The sequence below is a fragment of the Stegodyphus dumicola genome, chromosome 4 (genome assembly GCF_044657685.1).
Source record: "Stegodyphus dumicola isolate Sdum_Otavi_A_Nest chromosome 4, ASM4465768v1".
Classification (NCBI taxonomy): domain Eukaryota; kingdom Metazoa; phylum Arthropoda; class Arachnida; order Araneae; family Eresidae; genus Stegodyphus; species Stegodyphus dumicola.
Genome location: NC_140771.1, coordinates 53,588,570 through 53,611,050, shown reverse-complemented (window position 1 = coordinate 53,611,050; position 22,481 = coordinate 53,588,570). Strand labels below are relative to the sequence as shown.

The window sequence follows — 22,481 nt, the reverse complement described above, 5'->3', positions numbered from 1 at the left end:
AGAAAAGAAAGAAAGAAAGAAAGAAAAAAAAAAAAAGATTCCATAAGCAACAGCATATTCAAGCTTAAATACTGAAGACTATGCCATAATATTAGCGTCCTTGTGAAGTTCTTGCAATGACATCTTATACAATGGCAAATATAAAAAGAGTAAAATTTATTTTTTGAATTTTACAAGACTGTAAATAAAAATTTATAATGGATTTGTCGGAAATTTAAATTTTACTACTTTAATAGGGTTTTTTTTTTCTTTTTAAACTGATATTAATTCAATATCTAATTTATTGATTGCTATAACAGTACTGCTACATCTTTATGATATTAAAATGTTTCCTAAAGATTCATGAAAATTGTAATACAGGCTGATTGGAAAAAGACATGAAAATTCTCAATTTGTTTATTGAAAATGAAAAGTCACTAAAGGATCAGTAATAGAAAAGAAGAGAAGTTAAGAATCATAGTTCAGATTTTTTCCAATATGCCACTGATTTACAAACTGCCTGTAATTAACCACTAAAAAAATGGAAGTATTTATTACTTAAAGCCTAAATACGAAACATGGGCTATAACAAATTAAAATAACAAACTTAAGAGTTAACAAGCATTAAATTTCTTCCTTAACATATTACTGATCAAGCAATACCTTCCATTTTTGTCTGTGTTCAGAAGAATTTACAACTGAGAATATGGTAAAAGGTATCAGCATTTAAACTTTTAAAAAATTCAAACACTTAGTTGCTATTATGATTGAACATCCTGAAAATAATACAAAAAAATTAAAATAACAAACTTAACAATTAAGCAATACCTTCCATTTTTCTCTGTGATCAGAAGAATCTGCAACTGAGAATATGGTAAAAGGTATCAGCATTTAAATTTAAAAAAAAATCAAACACTTAATATGCTAAATATGCTCCATTTATAATATTTTTATGACATATAAAATATGCACATTTAATACAGTAATTTAATTTAATTTAATCAAAGAAGTTTTTTTTTAAATCTATCTACATATTGGTATTGGTACATAGAGTTTTAAATCTACCTATACATTAATTAGACTGTAATTTTTTATGTTATCAATTACAAAGTCTATATTGTTAAATTTAAACAAGATGCAAATAATATGCATGGATACAAGTACAAATATGATGATTGCATTAGCAACAATAGGCAACATGGCATGATTTAGCATTTATTAACTTCGAGTACCTGCTTCTAGCCTATGTCTTGATTAAAAAATCAAAAAGGGCAAAACAAAGCCACAGTCACTATCACCCAAAGACTAAATTTGAAGCATAATTATTTTATAGCAGTTTGACATAAAAAGTTTTCATAAATCATTGTTTATAAAAACAGATAAATTCAGAAGACTATTCATTCATCAGAATGGTTTTATTTTTACAAAAATAGTATATCTTTACCTTTTTGCATTTTTTAAGATAAGTAAGAGCCAACTGCAAACGTGTGTATTTCTCCCCAAATTCTGAACACCATTTCTGCATAAATTCCAATCCTTTAAGCTTTAATGCCTTTGCTGCAGACTATACAAAAAATTATGGATATGAAAAATTTAAGAGAATAATAATAATAATAAATTCTATAAATTCACTGAAAGAGTTTAATACATTTACAATTTATACAAAAACTGAAATTTGTATCAATTATAATTTACAATAGCTATGAGTAGAACTCAACTGTATACACGTACAATTTTTTCCTTTATGTACATATTAATATAAGAAATACTTTAGGGGGGGAAAGAGGAATTCTTTATTTGGTGGCCAAATATATAGATTTTAGAAACATAAAAACACATGCAAATGCTCCCGACTTTATGAGCTTTTGCATGTATGAGCAAACCTGTTTGTAAAGCATGAAATTTGTTTGAAGTAAAATACCAAATGTCATAAAGAAAAAGTACATAATGCCATTCAGAGCTACTGTCTGATTTACAATGGAAGAAAAAGAAAACCTGTTCAGAGAAGTTTACACACTTTTTCTCTCTCTCTCTCTAAAAAAAAAAAAAAAAAAAAAAAAAAAAAAAAAAAAAAAAAAAGACACAACCAAAAATTAGTGGCATAATTGGTGGCCTTGTAACATGCCAACTCCTTCCACTCTCATGCAGCCTCCAAAAATCAAAAATGTGATTTGAAGAGACAGACATTCTAAACTTTTACTAGTCAATGGGTCTTCAATGGTGAGTTAAACATTGATTCACTTTCACCCATGCAAAGGTTCATTCATCTCATCGGTACATACATATTATCCTGTCGACCCTGAAGTTGTCACCAAGCAACATGATTTAGCACTATGGATAAGTATGATAAAAGAACACACTTATAACACCTGTGCTTTCATTTGATGTAATCCCAACAGGTTCTCAATAAGCCACCTTTTATTTTTATCAACAAGCATATAAATTAACTGCTAATGCTGTATTTTTTCTTGCATTTCTGAAAGAAATATTACAATTTGGGTTTTACCTTCTACAGAGCAGCAAGTAGGGATTATTTTCAAAATTATGAAGTCCTTTTTCTACCATTAAAAAAAAGTGTATTAATGGATACAATATGATCAGCTGAATATTGCCAACAAAACAGAAACAGATTGAAAAACAGGTGTCCATTCTTTCAGAATTCCATAGGAATGACTGATGCGTCTTTGGCAGGTGCAGCTTTCGTTTCTTTTTCTGTCTACCAATTTTTGTGGCTCAGTAGCAGCCAATCTTCATGGTTTCATTAAGTGCTGCCTCATTCTTACCTGATCCATACATGCCTCAAAGAATGAGAATCCAAAATACATCTGTATAATAAAGTACATGCTTATTTATCCATAATTTTTTATTTATAATATACAGTCAAAAGTCGTTAATCCGGACTCGTCGGGACTTCGGCGATTCCGGATTACAGATCATCAGTTTAAATCTGGTAAAATGGCATGCAGAAATTATAAAATTAAAAATATGAAACCGTAATTTACGAAATAAAGAACAATTATGATCTAAAGGGTATCAAAATTTACAAAAAAAAAAGCTTAATATTTATTTGTTTACTTTATTAAACATTTCTTTCAATGTAAGTTGTTTAAGTTGCTTCGTTTTTTATGTGATAATACTTCCTCTTTAATTCTATAAACAGACATAATTTCTTGTTCAGTTACAAAGTTCCGCTGTTCAAGTCCTATAACTGCTGTGTCGAGAATACCGACTAATTTGTCAATCGAAATTTTTTCGTTTTCAATAACCTCTGTCACTTTCTTCGCTATCGGAAGCGAATTATAATGATGAGGCATTTGATTTAAATCATATCAAAGATGGAGTACATCGAGATAAAATACTACATTTAGTAAGGAATTATAAGCCAAATAAAATAAAAACATCTGCCCTTAAGATAAGGATAGTGCTGACAGATCAACTTCCAATTCATTGCACGCCGCTGCGGCGTTAACGATAAACAAAGTTTAGATAAACAAACGTTAAAGTTTAGATAAACAAAGGATATGCCTTTATCAAATTTTCGCAGCAATTCCACTTTTTGTTTAATGGACTCCGAAAAATACTTTCGCTTTGTATATCCTTTACATATTAGTAAATGTATATCGGAAATTCTATTTGACATAATCGAAAGTTCAAGCTTACTTTTATAAAATTGCTCTAACAGTCTGCAAAAAATAATAATCCGGATCCAATTTGAAGATTTAATGCAATCTGCAACATTAACTGAAATAGATAATTAGATAATTTTAGCTTAGCTTATCCCGTCTGTTATACATTAAACGCGCATTCGTAAACGTATTTTGCGCACGCGCACACGCAAATTTGCAGCGGTAAAGGTCTTGCGCGCATGCGTCAACGCGACGCATGCGCAGAAAGTTTGTAGCTTTGAGGACGGATTATGGGTGTCCGAATTAACGACTTTTGACTGTACTGTATTTAAAATTAAAATAACAATGTGCCCTCAGAATAGTGAAACCACTACATCAATTTAAATACACTTGCGCACCTAAGCTAACTTACATCGTTGCAAGGAAAGGTCAGGGGAATAAAAAAAGACTTAAAATAACTACAGTCGTTAATCTGGACTCGTTGGGACTTCGGCGATTCCGGATTATAGATCATCAGTTTAAATCTGGTAAGATGGCATGCAGAAATTATAAAATTAAAAATATGAAACCGTAATTTATGAAATAAAAAACAATTATGATCTAAAGGGTATCAAAATTTACAAAAAAAAAAAAGCTTAATATTTATTTCTTTACTTTATTAATCATTTCTTTCAATGTAAATTGTTTAAGTTGCTTCATTTTATGTGATAATACTTTCTCCTTAATTCTATAGACAGACATAGTTCTTCTTCAGTTACAAAGTTCCGCTGTAAAAGTCCTATAATTGCTGTGTCGAGAATACCGACTAATTTGTCAATCGAAATTTTTTCGTTTTCAATAACCTCTGTGTCACTTTCTTCACTATCGGAAGGGAATTATAATGAAGAGGAATTTGATTTAAATCATATCAAAGACGGAGTACATCGAGATAAAATACTACATTTAGTAAGGAATTATAAGCCAAATAAAATAAAAACATCTGCCAAAAAGATAAGGATAGTGCTGACTGATCAACTTCCAATTCATAGCACGCTGCGGCGTCCCCCCCCCCACCGCCGCAGAGCAGCGTGAAATTGATAAACAGATTTTGGAATGGTTAGATAAACAAAGGATTATGCCTTTATCCATTTTTTGCAGCAATTCCACTTTTTGTTTAATGGACTTCGAAACATACTTTCGCTTTGTAGATCCTTTACATATTAGTAAATATATATCGGAAATTCTATTTGACATAATCGAAAGTTCAAGCTTACTTTTATAAAATTGCTCTAACAGTGTGCAAAAAATAATAAGACGGATCTAATTTGAAGATTAAGGAACAATGCAATCTGCAACATTAACTGAATTAGATAATTTTAGCTTAGCCTATACTGTCCATTATACATTAATTGCGCATGCGTAAATATATTATGCGCATGCCCACACGCTTATTCGCAGCCGTAAAGTTCTTACGTGACGCATGCGCAGAAAGTTTGTAGCTTTGAGATCCGGATTATAGATCATTTCGGAATATGGGTGTCCGAATTAACGACTTTTGACTGTATAAGTAAAAATAAAGGAAACCCTGTAAGTCTTAGTCTGAAAACCTGGTCATCAACGTCTGAAATTTATTCCAGAATGGCATTTCTCAGTAATACTGTCAACATGATCAACTCTGGATGCTAACTGTGTGTTTTTTCCTCCTTTCTTATGGCAGAGGATATATGCCTTCCAGATAACAATATTAAAATGTAGAAAAGAAAATCATACTGTAATATGTTTCTTCTTTTTTTGATAATTTCAAAATTTGAAAAATTTTGATCCATGCAATCTACTTATACCATTATTGTAATTCATTACGATTTTTGATTACTTAGTTTCAGAATGAATTTGTTCCATTTCAGGATTGTGAATTATGGACAGTAATGAACACTTTCTCTTTTAAAGATATGATTCCCCCCTTTTCAATTTTCTGTGCTGCATTTCCCTCAGGACAACTTTCTCTTCAGGTTTAGCATACCATATGTGTCAATTGGTCATGAAATTAGTTTGTCTGCTAATTCTGGTCAAGAAAAGTAATTGCAATAAGACAGCATCCTTAATAAAATAATAGATCCATCACTGTCAGGACAGTTTGTGATGAAATGCAGAGATTAGAATACTTGGGTTTCAAAATTGTATTTTTCTTGTGCATATTATAATTGACTACACTTAACTGGAAAAAAATTCCCACAGTATAAAACATTTTACTCCAAATTTTACTCTTTTTAGTGGAATAAATTGCTTTTGTGGTGTTGGTTTAACTTCAGAATGCTCCAAATTTGTCAGAAGATTCCTTAAAGAAATGCCAAAGACTTAAGTGAGCCATAAAATTGACTTAAATTTAAAATTAAAAAGGTAAATTACGAAATCACATGCATGATGATAAGCCGACATCAAATGTCAACCATGAATAAGCAGGAACAGTGAAGTACAAGTGCAAGTGAGTCTCTCGGCAAGAAGTTCAAGTCGTTATACTCACGCTATAACGAGTGCACACTGGTACAGTGCAGCAAACCTGGATACTGCAAGAAAATGTTAAAATGCTGGAATGCTGAATATCAAAAAATGCTGAATAATCAAAACAATGTAGGTAGTATTAAAAAAAGAGAGAGAGAGTACTTTAGGGATAAAAGGTGTGTAAGTGGAATGTCTCTTAATCTAGTAATGATCAATTCTAGGTTTCTTCACAATTCCTTGAAGTATATTCAAGGCAAAAAATATATGCATCTCTTCCAGGATTGTTTCTTCCCAAAATTTACTTCTTTTGTGACATTTGATTGGATGCACTGGATAGCATACTTATTTGTGTCTTTCACAATTTTATCCATACGAAAAGAATAAATTAATATTTCATAAAATTCTAAAAACTTCTGAAGTATGATCAACTTGCATGTGTAATGATGGAAATTAAACCTAGGATATGGAACAGGTGGATTTTTTGTAGCAAACTCAGTAAAATTTCTAGCATAAATCAAATCTTCATCAGTGCTGAGCTCACTGCACTAATCACCTGAAGAATCTAGACAACTGAAAGATATTTTTGAATCAGTAATTAGAATTCAGTTCCTCGTCTAGCAATAAAATATTTTCATTACCATATTCATCCATATTTTACCCAACCCTCCCAGAAAAAAATACTCATGATCACATGATTTGAAATCACAAGCCTTCTATATTAAGACTAAATTTTTTCCAAAGCAGAATTTTCAATCTTGCACAAAACAAACCAGATGGAATCTTTTCAATAATATGCACAAATTACACCATCTCTTGAAAAATAGAGACTTAATTGCTTTACAAGTAAAGTGTGAGCAAATCAGAAGAGGAAAATGAGAAAATATTAATTCCCATATGCAGAACAGGCAAACCAGTTGAGTCAACTTTGAGCAGCCACACACAGTGGAGACATACCAGTCAACGGGTTAAGCATCTTATAGACATAGTGGCAACACTTGTCAAGGCAAATGAATGATAAATTCACAGCAATGTAACATATGTAACAATCAAAATAATCTGTAAAAATACAGAGAATGTTTCTAACATTAAAAACTTAGAAAAAACTGGTACTATTCGGTTTTGACGATTATCAAAAATTGCCAAAATATTGTTAATGCCAGTGCTGCCAAAAATAATTGCGACAACCCTAATGCAAGAAATTAAGTATAATAGTAAGTAACTATTTAAGATTATTGTTTTAATTCAGATGAAAGGTTATTTTCATATAATACTTTTTTATTATAATAATTTATATAAAAAAGGTAAACATGACTGAATGCAAGCATAAGAGTAAATAACTATCGAGATCATTATTATAATTTATATAAAAATTGCTAAACATAGCTAAATGGATGCCTGCATCGCTATTTCGCTACCGAGTTATCGCTAAAGCATAATTTACTCTCGTTGGTTGTTCAAACATAATTTTCTTTAATGAATGATGCTTTTTCTTTGAAAACATTCTCGCTAAATTGCAGAATCGCCCACTAATTTGTTTGCCGCTTTTTACAAGGGTAAGAGCAATTGGATTTTTGTCAATTTCTTTTACTTTTTAAGTGAAAATAGGTCGATGTGTAAGATAAAGTCAAGGGTGTGTGCAGTGACATTTTTGTGCAATTCTGGGATTTTTTTAAGTGAAAATACGTCAATGTGTACATGGATACCGAGTATGTGCAATTCTTAAAAATGCATCAAGCAATGGGTGATTCTGCAGTTTATCCAAAATTCTATTGCAGACTTTTCGTCATGGGCAATTCCGAAATTGTTAAATCCATAGGATATCTAGAAAGGATTTAAAAATTAAACTAGTACTTCAATGGCATCTTAAGAAATATAGAACTATATAAACTTACGCAGTCTGAAATCAGCGCATATGTTGAATTGGCGCGCTGTTAAATGGGCACGTTTGCTAGATTTGGCATTTTTGCGCATACATTTTTGCTGCAATTTTTTTACAGTCCTCAAAACGGAATAGTACCAAAAAACTCTGCTAAGATCATTTATAACAACGAAATTAAATCCAAGGATACTGATGTCCATTAAGGTTTTAGGTTGCCCCTGACAAATACAATTCATAGGATGATGGTTAATTTAGGATCAACTCATATATCATCAGTGTGTGGCAGTCCAGTAAATTCAGACAACAATTTTGGTTAAAATTAAGTCAAAGCATATCTGTGCTTATCAAGATCAAGTGATTTACAGACTGATGTCATTTCTGGTTAATTAACGTATCTCCCTAAAATACAATTTAAATTTTATTAAGAGATAATAATTTCAATTCAATTAGTTTCATGAGAATTTATCATTAAACTTTTACTTATGTATTGTTTGATCAGTATGTATGTACTGTTCCAGTGACAGTGAAATTTGGCGACCATCAAACCATGAGAGGTGGCCGAGATCTTGCCAAATTTGTGCCAATTGCTCCCACAGAATTCCGAGTTCCATGAACAGTTCTGCTAAAGAATTCTGAGCCACATTTCTGTCTGCAGCTCTTAGAATAAAATATTGATCAGTCTCTCAGCACATTTCAACAAACAGCCACTGCTGCAGAAGTTTTCTTTCAGAATTTCCTCAACAGTGGCTGTTCAGTGTGGCTACAATTTTACGTGGTGGCTTCATTTTTATACTTTATAAAAAGGCTTTCATTGATTTCTACTATTCTGCTAGGCTCTATGATTTTACTCAAGGCTCTTTTTAGTACAAACAACTCACAACTAATTGTTCCAAACTATATTGTTTTGTTGACCATATCCAGCTGTTGTTTTCCCATTCAAAAGACAGTAATTATCTTGATTAGCTGTAAATGAACCAAAGTGCCATCAAAAATGTGATTCTACAGCCCTCCAAACCATTTTGAAACGGATATTTTCTTATCACAAATTCTCACACTGCATACTCGTCTACCTCTGATTACATTAAACGAAGAGCAGATGCATGAATATGTTGTAACGTCATGCTTATCCACAACTGGGATTAAATAATGCTGCTTGAAGGGGATAATACATTTGTACCATATTTTCTTTATTGCTTTTTTAGGAAGTTTAGAGATCAAGATGAAAAAAGTCTTTGTGTTTAATCAGAGGAGTTGTAACTCTACATCCAAAACTTTTGAAAAGACTTCATGTAAGAGCCTATTAATTCATGAAGTAAAGATTAAACTAAAAATTTATAATATTTAGAAATAAGAGAAGTGTTAGAACTTATATAAGTTTTAAAACTTACTTAATTTTTCAGTTTAGTGCCAAAACACTTCTTTATAAATAAATTTAAAATAAACACTGAAATACATCTTAAATGTGTTGTGATTTTTTTTAAAAAATCAATTAAAGCAGTTTGTATTTTGCCCTAAATGGAATTTTTTTTAACTGGAATCCTAAACTTTAAATTTTAATTTTACAGAACTCTCACTATTTTGTAAAATCCTCTGCATTAGCATCAAGGAAATAAATTCTATAGAAAATTTTTTAGAATATCCAACTTAAATGCTTATATAAAATCAGATGTAATTATTAGAAAACAAGTATCAGTCTTTTGATTTCCAATACATAATATAAACTGCATGTTAAATAACAATAAGTTATACAAAAAAAAAAAAGGGGGGGAAACTGAAAATGTGTTCAGGAAAAGAAAACATAGAAGTAATAAAATTACAGTTCAGAAAAACATTACAGAGTAGAGTACTGCAAACTCGACTCCTGATATCTCGACATTCCATATAATTCAACAACTTTTTAAAGACAAACAGGGCAAATATTACACACAGTACATATAAATGCGAACACATATTTATGTATGTGTAGCACATTATGACAAGTTTGCAAGACTCTGCTACACTTAAAAAGTATCAGAAATAAATTTCAGTAATTCTTTCTTTTAAGAAATCTTCAAATAAATCTATAATGTTAAGTATACCTTAGGCAAAGGCAGAGGAATTTCTGAGTCTGTTTCAGCAACTAATTGAAGAAATTCTTCTAAATCAACTTCAAGTAATTTCCTGAATGCAGAAGATCTACAGAACAGCTCATTCATGATCAAAAGAGCACTGTAACGAATTTCTGAATGCTTTTTCCTTAACTGTGTCATCAAAGCATAATAAGCATAACTGACATAATCATTTGATAGCCTGAAATATATAAATAAAATGATGCAATTTTGAAAATGAAAGCAATATTAAATACACTTTCGCTTAAAATAATTTATATTCATTATCAAAATATAAATTTACAATCAATAAAAGACTATAATTAAATTTCTACGTAAACTTCAAATAACAATTAAACTTCAAATAACAATTAAAAAGAGTGAAATAAATTAAACATGACATAATACTCAAAGTTCTACATATATTTAAATAGGAAAAATAAAACAAATTCATTAAATAAAATTTAATTTTCTACTATTCAGGTACAGTGTAGTTGAAAGAAGCCCAGCATGGAATTAATTACACAAGAGTACATTTAGATGCTGCTTAATTGAATAATAAGTAAAATAATCACATTTCTTTGATAAAACATTTTAACATTCTTCTTATTCCCCAATAAATCTTGTTGAAAGTTAGACACATTTTAAATAACATGAATTTTAGCATGGTCTTGTATAACAGTTCTGTTGGAAGTACAAATCTTCATTTGATTTAACAGTTAATAAAATTTAATTTAGATTTACAGGCATTTCATATTCAACTTAAGGAACAGGAAAGATTACAACAGCAATTCAAAAAGCATCCTAGTATTTGTTTAGAGTAAACGATTTTAAGTACATTAAAAATTTATTAGAAATAAGGTTTACTTGCAAATCTTCTTTAATTTTTTCATTCCATCATCATCCAAAGTTCGTTGACCTGTAGTCGTTAGAGTTTCTATAATCTTTAAAATTTCAGATTCTTTATCTTCAAGAGACATTTCATCACAAACTAAATACAAAACCTACAAATATTAGTTAAAAGTATTAGAAATGAAAAACATTGACAGAATTCATACATAAATTATATATTTGGTTAGAGTAGATTGAAGGGTACCTCTTGTATTATCACAATGTCGTTGTTTCATTTTGCGATAATACAATCGCAAAATGATGTCGCAAATGCGAAATAAAGTTGTTGTTTCATTTATGGTAACCTGAGCAGTTAAATTTGTAGGTGATTGCCAATGTGCTTTCCGCAAAGGAAGATCTACAACAGAACATATCTTTAACATTAGGCAAATTTTGGGGAAAAACTAATGAATATGGCTTAACAACGGACCATGTTTTTGTTGATTTTAAGACTGCCTACGACTCGGTAAACAGAAAATATTTAATTGAAGCTATGAGAGAATTTGCAATACCTGAAAAACTTATAAATTTGGTCACCATTACTCTTATTGAGACAAAACTTAGGGTTAAAATTCAGAATAACTTCTCAGAGCATATTGTTGTTTCAAATGGGCTCAGACAGGGTGATGCAATGGCCTGCTTGCTTTTTAACCTTATCCTCCAAAAAATCATAAAAGACTCCAACAATAATACTCATGGAACTATCTTTAACAGGTCTGTTGAGATTTTTGCGTTTGCCGATGATATTGACATAGTCACACGCACTCCTGAGTCACTTAGAGAGACTTTTACATCTCTAGAGGCTGCAGCCAGCAAAATGCATCTAGCAATCAAACAAGATAAAATTAAGTACATGCCATGTGGTAATAACAGCAGCCCCTATTTTGAAATTGGGAATTACAAATTTGAAACTGTTAGCAAATTTAAATATTTAGGATCAGAAGTTAATACTCTCAATGATTTAATGCCTGAGATCCGTAGTAGAGTCACAGACGCTAACCAATGTTTTTTTCGCCTCAAAAAATACTTGAAGTCTAACTTCACTAGCAGAAAAATGAAGATTCTATTTTACAAAAGCTTAATCAGACCCATTCTTACATACTCTGCTGAGACCTGGGCAATGGCATAAAAAGCGAATAAGCTAAAAGTATCATTTCTGTCTTTGAAAGAAAAATGTTGAGAAGTATTTTTGGTGGCATAAAATGTAACAGTATCTGGAGAAGAAGAACTTACTCTGAACTCTATAAATCATTTAAAGAACTAGGTATAGTAAAATATATAAGGATTCAGAGAATTAAATGGGCAGGGCACCTGTGCAGAATGGATGAAAATCGTGTAACTAAAAAGATCTTCTTGGCCAGACCATTCGGCACTCGAAAAAGAGGGAGACTAAACTTAAATGGCTCGACTGTTTGGAAACAGACTTAAGAATTTTAAAAATAACTAATTGGATGTCCATGGCCAAGGATAGAAGAGCTTGAAATTTGATTCTGAGGAAGGCAAGGGCCTATCCTGGGCTGTCTGGCCATTGAAGAAGAAGAAGAGTTAGATGTTACGGAAACCTTATTATGACATAATCAGTTGTGTGATTGCCATAAATTTTGAATGACGGGAAAAAGATTTGTAAAGGCTTGTAATGTGTGTTGGTTAGGAAGTACATTGCTTGTTTTGTGGTTTAGATGGTAGAATGGGCTGAATGTGGTAAGATTAATTTGAAGTTTTTGTACGATTTGGAACTAAAGGGGAAGAGAGCATTAATTGACCAGTGTGTAAATGAAGGTTTACTTAGCAGCCATTATAAGTGTCTTGTTTGTAAGAAGGAAATGCATATGGTTGAACGGAGGATACTGGCACTATGAGGGATATTTTTGACTCTCACTTTTGTGAATTTACGTGGCGACACCGACATACAGATTTTAGTTCAGATAATTTTAGGAAGTTTTTGGATGCTGTTAAGGAATTTTGTGTGCCACAGACTTAAGAACTCAGAAATTTCTAAATAAAGTAAATATTTGCTTTGTGTAGTGCTTAGATGCATAAGATGAATTTCTTTTCTTTTTTTTTTTTTTTTTTTTTTTTTTTTTTTTGTTATTTTATTGTTTGAGTTAAAATGTAGTTTATTGAGATTATGTATTTTTTGTTTGGCTCCACTGGAGAATTGGGTGCTCCTTTGACTTTTTAAGTGAAAATTAATCCATGTGTACATGGGCGAGTCTAGGGAGTGCACAGTGCCAAGTTTGTGTAATGTTTCTTTAAGTGAAAATAGGTCAATGTGTACATGGATAAAGCCAAGGAAGTGCACAATGCCATGTTTTTTGCAATTCTCTGATTTTTTTAAAGTGAAAATAGGTCGATGTATATATGGATACCGAGTTTGCACAATTCTTTGACTTCTTATTTTGTCTTTGTGTAGTGGCTATTTTGGGCACAAAAATTGCCACAACACAAAGCCAAAATAAAGAGTCAAAGAATTGCACAAAGTCGGTATCCATGTACTACAAAAAATTGCCAATTTTTACCAAGGGGCACCCATAAATATATTTTTACCATATATATTTTTTACCTAAAACATATGGTTTATAGCATGACTATATTGTCCCCTTTAATTTCCCCTCCCAAAACAACAGCTAAAATGTCAATCAAGATTTATACATTATATCAAATGTTGTCCAATTTAGTGCCAGTAAAAGCCATATGTTATAATTCAGAAAAATACAAAAGTCACAACTAGATTCTTAACAGCTGCAATTAGATATTTATTTCACTTTAAAAGCAGCAGAACAGTTTTTGAACAGAAAGAAATGCTAAAGAAAACAAGTGACAGAACCTCATTTTAAAATCTCAATGGATACTTGTAAGCATAAATAGATACTTCTTGCTTTTCATTATTTGAATAAATAAATAAATTGCTATAACAGTATATGACTTCTAAACCTTTATCCAATGAAATTTTTTTTTTTTAGATTAAAAAATCAAGTTTTTTCTTTTAGTATCCAAATCTTTATTTAAATTTTTCTTTTTAATGTATAACAGTTAATTGACTTGAGGAACAATATACTGCTATATCTATGAAGTAAACCTTAATGAAAAATGTGGGTACTTTACTGTTATAGTATCCCCAACCATAATTGGCGATTTACATTTGTGCCAGGATCTCGGCTATATTTTCACCAAGCTTGTGAAGCATGAATGTAAAAATAAACATCATAAAATATACAGAGTTGTAGCTAGGGTTTTCAGCGCCCAGGGTAACTGAAGATTTCGTGCCCCCTACTGCTTGCCAAGAATGGAAAACATTGAATTCTAAAATGTCGTAACATCAATTTGGCACCCCTTGGATTCTGCGCCCGGGGACAGATGTCCCCCCTTGCCCCCCTCTAGCTACGCCCCTGAATATATAATAATAATAACTCACATGATGTTTCCTGAGAATATTTGTAAGAGTTCTTATCTTTATCCTTATTATTATTATTTTATCAAATGTATATTCTAGTCAACTGTAGCACTTTCTGCACATATTAACCTGTTTGTTAGATTATTCCATGGATACTAATTCAGAAGTCAAACAACAAAAATCAGTGTTATACTTTCAAATTTTCACAGGACTAGTTTCGATGGTTCGTTAAAACCTTCGAAACTAGTCCTGTAAAAATTTAAAACTATAACACTGATTTTTGTTGTTTGACTTCTGAATTAGTATTTGTTTGGTGTGTTATTGTGACTTAATTATTTTATGGATGTCAATTCCTCTGCCCAAGAATACATAAATCTAATAGCAGTGACGAACAATATTCTGGAGCCACTGAAAAAATTCCAAAGGAAGGCTATTCTCTTTTTGAAATTTTAAACACTGCAACTCCATATAGTTTCATTGTTAACACAAAGTTTCATGCTGTGGCCTTTTTTGCATACTCATTTGTTACATAAAAAATCTCTTTCTTGAAAAATGACATGGACTCTACTTCATTACTTGGTAAATTAAAGACTGTTAGCATCATATTCACACACACAAATAAAAGAGCAATGAATACATTTTAAAATAAACAATGTGAATTCAAAAACCTCATGAAACATAAATAATAGAAGAACATGCAGTTAGAACAAAAATGTAACACAGTGCTAATATATGATTACGTGGCAAGGTATAAGAACGGGTATAGAAGATGGGGCTAGTGCTAACAGTCTTGTGGGAAGATCTGAGGGCAATCCCCAAAAAAAGTTCTCCTATTTTTTGGGGACGTACAGAAAGTTATAATACGGTTGTTGGCAACAGTATCGTGAGTGGTGCCTTCTCCACTACCACATAAGCACGCAGGCGCTTCGCTTGGATGCTTAGTCTTGGCTTGGCAGCCATTTGAAATGGAGCTCCCGATAAATGTTGCCGCCAAGTGCGAAGTGCGCGCAGTTATTCGATTTTTGAATGCAAAAGGCGTTAAACCAGTTGAAATTCACCGCCTATTGACGGAAGTGTATGGACAGTTGTGCATGGATGTCAAAAACGTTCGCAAGTGGTGTAGAGAGTTTACAGCCGGTCGTACTGAAATTCATGACGAAGAAAGGAGTGGGAGGCTGTCAATTGCCGACGAGACAATCGGAAAAGTTGAGGAACTCATGCGTAAAGATCGGAGGATCACTCTGGATGCTCTCTGCATTTTGGTTCCTGAGGTTTTCAGAAGCACCATCCACAGGATTTTAATGGAAAAGTTGCAATATTGGAAGGTGTGTACAAGATGGGTGCCGCATATGCTGACAGAAGACCACAAACGGCAACGGTTTGATTCTTCCCGCGATTTCTTCGCCGCTACGGAGACGAAAATGACAACTTCTTGGACTCGACTGACGCTTCCTGAAGGGCATGGTGCAAGCTGGTATGACATGGGCATTGTAAAACTGCCACAGCGTCTACAAAGATGCATCGACCGAAATGGCGATTATGTTGAAAAATAAAGCATTTTTCAATCTTTAAAGTGATGTAGCAATTATAGAAAATAAACGGTTCTTTGTATATCTAAAAATATAGGAGACCTTTTTTTTTAGATTGCCCTCGTATAAGAACACTCAACCAGATTTTAGCGAGATATCTTAGTTGATTGGCAATTCAATCTTGGGCCTGCTATAATAAAGAAGTACCAAAATAAGAGACATTTTTTTAAATAATGTATAAAGCTTTTCATTTAAGTGAATAATGAGGTACTTATATACTATTGCAACCACCTTAGTAGAAGTTGCCAAATTCTCAAAAAACTGTGCACATAACCATTCCTCAGGCAACCATGTTCACAATAATCCTTCAGTCAAACAATGTTATCTCTTTTGTATGTGTTTTGTCGTGTTCCAAGTTCCAAGGCTTTTTTTTAAACAAATCATGATATTTTTTGCCTTAAACTTAATTTTAAAATATGCACATGGAGAATTTATGAGCAATGTAAGAAACTATGACAAAATTTCTGGGTACTTCCTTATTATAGTAGCCTCCAGACTGAATCGCTAATCAATCAAGACATCTTGCAGAAATTTTGCTATATGTTCTTGTACCTCGCAACATGTAACATCTCAGTTGACTTAGCTGTCAAATTTTGGAGGCTGTTATAAAAAAGAAGTAACAATTTCTGTAGCAATACAGAATTTTGTTGCAAAATGTTTAGTAGATAGCCAATATTGCCAAAGTGAGCATGATGCCAAGTTTCTCCAATTCTCTGATGTTTTTTTAACATCTCCAGATTGCACCAAGGTGGTTCATTAATATGTAAGTACTCATAACTCATTAGTTTGAAAAGTAGAACTCATGGTTCTTTATTCTTAACCTCTATGCATTTCTTTGGAATAAGAAATGCCTTTGATAAAAAGGAAGTGAGATGGGATAACATGAGCAACACAGAAACTGCAATTTGAGATATGAACATTTTTTAAATACTAAGATTTTGGGGTAAAATATAATAGTCATTTTTTCCTACAAACCAAACATATTGATCAACATGCAGAGATCAAAACTTTATATAAGTACTTAATGAATTAACAGATACATTTTTATTTTTTCTAATGCAAGTTACACCTACACACATCTGTAATTCCATTCAGAAGACTGAAGGCACACCATTAATGTAGACTTTTGTCAAAGTATTTGCCTTTTCTGTTGGCCCATCAGCCAATACCTATTTTAAAAGTAGCAAATGCATGATAATAAATCACAGAATTAGAATTATTTCCATTTTGTTACATAGCGATTTGTTTGAAATACTTTAAAATGTGAGCTACAATTAAAGGTCTAAAAGCAGTAATTAGATTAATGCCAGCTCTATTATCCATTTACAGATTGTTATTAACAAATGGAGATTACAAACAAATGGACATAACAAATAAGTTCTCTTCTTATTAATCCTCTGATTATTTATTCCATAATTCCTATAAGAATTTTTTCATTCTGTAGTTTCCATGGTCATCGAATTTAACTGCTTAATCATTTATTTTCTCTATTTATAAAAATGGAAATAGTCTTTCTAAATTTTATTTCGTCCAACAAACACAAAATCATTTTGTTACTTTATAAACAAATACAAAATCATTTTGTTACTTTATAAATAATAGAGAATTCTACTTCATAATTAAAGAGGTCACCATATAAGGCTTTGGTGAAATTTGAGATTTGTACTTTACAAATTGGGTGATTTAATTTCCAAGTTTTGGCAACTAAATGCACTTTAGGAATGAAGTATCATGGTACATACTTCTGTTTGAAGAATTGTAAGTATATTTAAATAGTTCCAGGCCCATTATGATTTTGAAGGAATTAAAAGTAAAAGCAGTTGCTCTCATATCATATAATTCTGAACTTAAAAAACTTTAATTTGATAACTTTTCCAGCAACTTAAAATCATTCATGACAGTTGAATCAAATATAAAAGGGGAAAGTGCAGAATCGTGCACTGCTTAACTCGTTTTTAAGAATTGCAGGTACTATTCGGTTTCGAGGGCCGTAAAAAATCGCCAAACTATTGTTGATGCCAATGCTGTCAAAAGTAATTGCAGCAACCCTAATGTAAGAAAGGAAGTATAATAATAAATAGCTATCTAATATTGATGTTTTAATTTAGATGAAAGGTTAATTTCATATAATATTTCGCTACCGAGTTATCGCTAAAGCATAGTGTCATCTCGTTGGTTGTTCAAACATAATTTTCTATAATGAATGATGCCTTTTCTTTGAAAACATTCTTGGTAAAGTGCAGAATCGCCCACTTATTTGTTTTCCGCTTTTTACAAGGGTAAAAAACAATTGCATCTTTGTCAATTTTCTTTTACTTTTAAAATGACAATAGCTCGATGTGTACATAGATAAAGTCAAGGGTGTGCGCAGTACCGTTTTTGTGCAATTCTGGGATTTTTTTTTAAGTGAAAATAAGTCGATGTGTACATGGACACCAAGTATGTGCAATTCTTAAAAACACGTCAAACAGTGGATGATTCTGCCACTTTACCCAAAATTCTATCGCGGACTTTCCATCATGGGCAATTCCCAAATTGTTAAATCCATAGGATATCAAAAAAGGAATTAAAAACATGATGATAAGCCGACGTCAAATGTCAACCATGAATAAGCAGGAACAGTGAAGTACAAGTGCAAGTGAGTCTCTCGGCAAGAAGTTCAAGTCGTTATACTCACGCTATAACGAGTGCACACTGGTACATCGCAGCAAATCTGGATACTGCAAGAAAATGTTAAAATGCTGAAATGCAAATATTCTACCACACTTCCATTCCATAAAGCTATTTACTATTGTTACATTTCGCTCAGGCACTGTCAGGTCACTAAGTATTTCATTCAGATATTTGATAACTGGTCATACTTTTACTTATATGAAGAACTTGTAATTTTGTGGATCAAATGCTGAATAATCAAAACAATGTAGGTAGTATTAAAAAAAGAGAGAGAGAGTACTTTAGGGATAAAAGGTGTGTAAGTGGAATGTCTCTTAATCTAGTAATGATCAATTCTAGGTTTCTTCACAATTCCTTGAAGTATATTCAAGGCAGAAAATATATGCATCTCTTCCAGGATTGTTTCTTCCCAAAATTTACTTCTTTTGTGACATTTGATTGGATGCACTGGATAGCATACTTATTTGTGTCTTTCACAATTTTATCCATACGAAAAGAATAAATTAATATTTCATAAAATTCTAAAAACTTCTGAAGTATGATCAACTTGCATGTGTAATGATGGAAATTAAACCTAGGATATGGAACAGGTGGATTTTTTGTAGCAAACTCAGTAAAATTTCTAGCATAAATCAAATCTTCATCAGTGCTGAGCTCACTGCACTAATCACCTGAAGAATCTAGACAACTGAAAGATATTTTTGAATCAGTATTAGAATTCAGTTCCTCATCCAGCAATAAAATATTTTCATTACCATATTCATCCATATTTTACCCAACCCTCCCAGAAAAAAAATACTCATGATCACATGATTTGGAATCACAAACCTTCTATATAAAGAGCAAATTTTTTCCAAAGCAGAATTTTCAATCTTGCACAAAATAAACCAGATGGAATCTTTTCAATAATATGCACAAATTACACCATCTCTTGAAAGATAGAGACTAAATTGCTTTACAAGTAAAGTGTGGGCAAATCAGAAGAGGAAAATGAGAAAATATTAATTCCCATATGCAGAACAGGCAAACAAGTTGAGCCAACTTTGAGCAGCCACACACAGTGAAGACATACCAGTCAAGGGGTTAAGCATCTTAAATTTTGCACATAACAATACTCTGAAAACTGGTTATATACAACCTGCTTGGGAGATCAAGTAACTCATGTTTCCTGCAGTGACAATACTCTGAGAACTGGTTATGCATGAAGCTTTTGAAGATAAATTAAATACTTTACGTACAGTAGCAATAATATAAAACTTGGTTACATGTGAAGATAAACAACTTATGTTTTAGATATAGTGGCAACACTTGTCAAGGCAAATGAATGATAAATTCACAGCAATGTAACATATGTAACAAATGAAAATAATCTGTAAAAATACAGAGAATGTTTCTAACATTAAAAACTTAGAAAAAACTGGTACTATTTGGTTTTGACAATTATCAAAAATTGCCAAACTATTGTTAATGCCAGTGCTGCCAAAAATAATTGCGACAACTCTAATGCAAGAAATTAAGTATAATAGTAAGTAACTATTTAAGATTATTGTTTTAATTGAGATGAAAGTTTAATTTCCTATGATACTTTTTTATTATTATAATAATTTATATAAAAAAAGGTAAACATGACTGAATGCAAGCATAAGAGTAAATAACTATTCAGATCATTATTATAATTTATATAAAAATTGCTAAACATAACTGAATGGATGCCTGCATCGTTATTTCGCTACTGAGTTATCGCTAAAGCATAATTTACTCTCGTTGGTTGTTCAAACATAATTTTCTTTAATGAATGATGCTTTTTCTTTGAAAACATTCTCGCTAAATTGCAGAATCGCCCACTAATTTGTTTGCCACTTTTTACAAGGGTAAGAGCAATTGGATTTTTGTCAATTTCTTTTACTTTTTAAGTGAAAATAGGTCGATGTGTAAGATAAAGTCAAGGGTGTGTGCAGTGCCATTTTTGTGCAATTCTGGGATTTTTTTTTAAGTGAAAATACGTCAATGTGTACATGGATACCGAGTATGTGCAATTCTTAAAAATGCATCAAGCAATGGGTGATTCTGCAGTTTATCCAAAATTCTATTGCAGACTTTTCGTCATGGGCAATTCCGAAATTGTTAAATCCATAGGATAAATTGTTTGATAAGCTGAAGCATGTTTAGAACAAAATGTTTTAATGACAAGTAAATTTCCATCATTTGCAAATCATTATATTATTAGAAAATACATTTTAATGAGATACTAAAAACTATGACATTTTATGCATAAAAAGAGTAAAAATTAAGCCAGTTATTATTTGGCTTTGTGGTGTTATCCATGCTTTGCTTCTTCTCACAGCATAAATTCTTTGGTGGTACACTACTATACTGTCAACAATATTATTTTCATATTAGTTCCACAACAGTAAATTAACATGTTCCAGTCCAGCTGAAATGTTTTGTGCACAGTTTGAATTTAAGAAAAATCTCTTTCCTTCAGACTTATATTTTCAGCTTAATATTCTAATGATTTACTTTTTTTGAAATCATATACTACAACTACATCCATTTGGCTTTGAAGGGAAGATTAATAATTTTTATCTTCTTATATTTTACCCATATATCTTTCTTTCTGAGTAGCTATGTGCAGAGTTTAAAAATGTATAGACATATAAAAATAATAAGGATAGCTTAATTATTTTTATTGAGAAAAATTAAATGTGCATAGCTATATATGTAAGAATACATAATTAAATTAGTCCAAATGATATTTAATGCATCTCCAAATCTATTTTAATATTTTCATTTAATATGTATTTAAATGCACTAATCATTTTATCATTAGAATTCTAGTAAAAGTAAGAAAAAAGCTATAATAAATTAAATGCTGTTGTATTGGTTTCATTTTAACTTTGCCCAGTTTGTCTTCATGGCAATATTTATAACATATATAATACCTAAAAAAGGAACTTTTTGTTATGTTAATAATAATAATTTGCTGCATTTTTTAACTCCAAAACCCCATAAACGTTTTGCGAAAATATAAAAAACTTTATTTTCTTTTACCGTAATGTTCGAAAAATAAACCCCATAAACGTTTTGCGAAAATATGAACTAATAATGATTTGCGACTTTCAAACTTTATTTTCTCTTACCGTAATGTTCGAAAAGTAAACAGAAAATTTCCCTTTTCCTCCTTCAGGAAAATTCCCTGTGTGGGTTGCAACGTTTATCAGGGTTACTATATTCTGGCGCACGTACGGTCACTTCCGATGACAGACAGACAGACAGACAAAGTAGAGAGATGTCTTGTTTTGCACCCGCTAAGTCTTTCTGCACCGATGGGCGAAAAATCAAGCATAGGTGCGAAAGAAAGGTATATAGAAAAGGGGGCAATTTCGTATTTTTTGTTTGTTTCGTATTTCAGAGGAGAGTAAAAAGGAACTTCGTATATTTTATACGAGTTCGAAAGGCCAGGAAGAAAAGATGGGACAAAATAAAGTAAGAAATAAATGGCCCAAAAGTAATGAAGAGGAAAAAAAAAAAAGTTATATTTATAATTAAAAAAAAAAAGGGCCTGTAGTAAGAAAAGGAAAGGAAGTAAGAGAATTTTGTTAAAAAAAAAAACATGATTGTGTCCATGAATGTAGTCAAATGAAGTTGTTATCATTTACGTTAAATAGAGTTTTCCAAGTGTGTGTAATGAGTGTGTTTTGTAAAGCTGAATAGATGTAAGGATGGGGGAAAATTAATAATAAAAAATAAATATTGGGGGGTCCAGTCACATAACAGTATAAGTCTAGTTTAGAAGCTAACTTTTACTATAACAGGGAAACTAAAATTTAAAAATTTTTAAATTAGACTTTTATTTTTTTTTAACATGGAAAACAATATGTTAGC

General features: G+C 31.5%; 1 protein-coding gene across 3 annotated transcripts in view; it reads right to left on the bottom strand.

Moving 5' to 3' along the window:
• The window catches only part of LOC118200314 (UV-stimulated scaffold protein A-like), a 74,996-nt gene extending 53,131 nt beyond the window's left edge, over positions 1 to 21,865 (bottom strand). The window contains exons 1-4 of one of the 3 annotated variants that reach the window (XM_035372268.2): positions 21,737 to 21,865; positions 10,917 to 11,053; positions 10,041 to 10,251; positions 1,424 to 1,543 (exon numbers count right to left, since the gene is read on the bottom strand). In XM_035372268.2, the coding sequence (XP_035228159.1) occupies positions 1,424 to 1,543; positions 10,041 to 10,251; positions 10,917 to 11,029 (444 nt within the window). In that variant the 5' untranslated portion in view covers positions 11,030 to 11,053; positions 21,737 to 21,865. Of the gene's footprint in view, positions 1 to 1,423; positions 1,544 to 10,040; positions 10,252 to 10,916; positions 11,054 to 21,647 lie in introns of all 3 variants that reach the window. The other 2 variants (XM_035372270.2, XM_035372269.2) reach the window with 2 other exon arrangements.
• Positions 21,866 to 22,481: the final 616 nt, after the last annotated feature.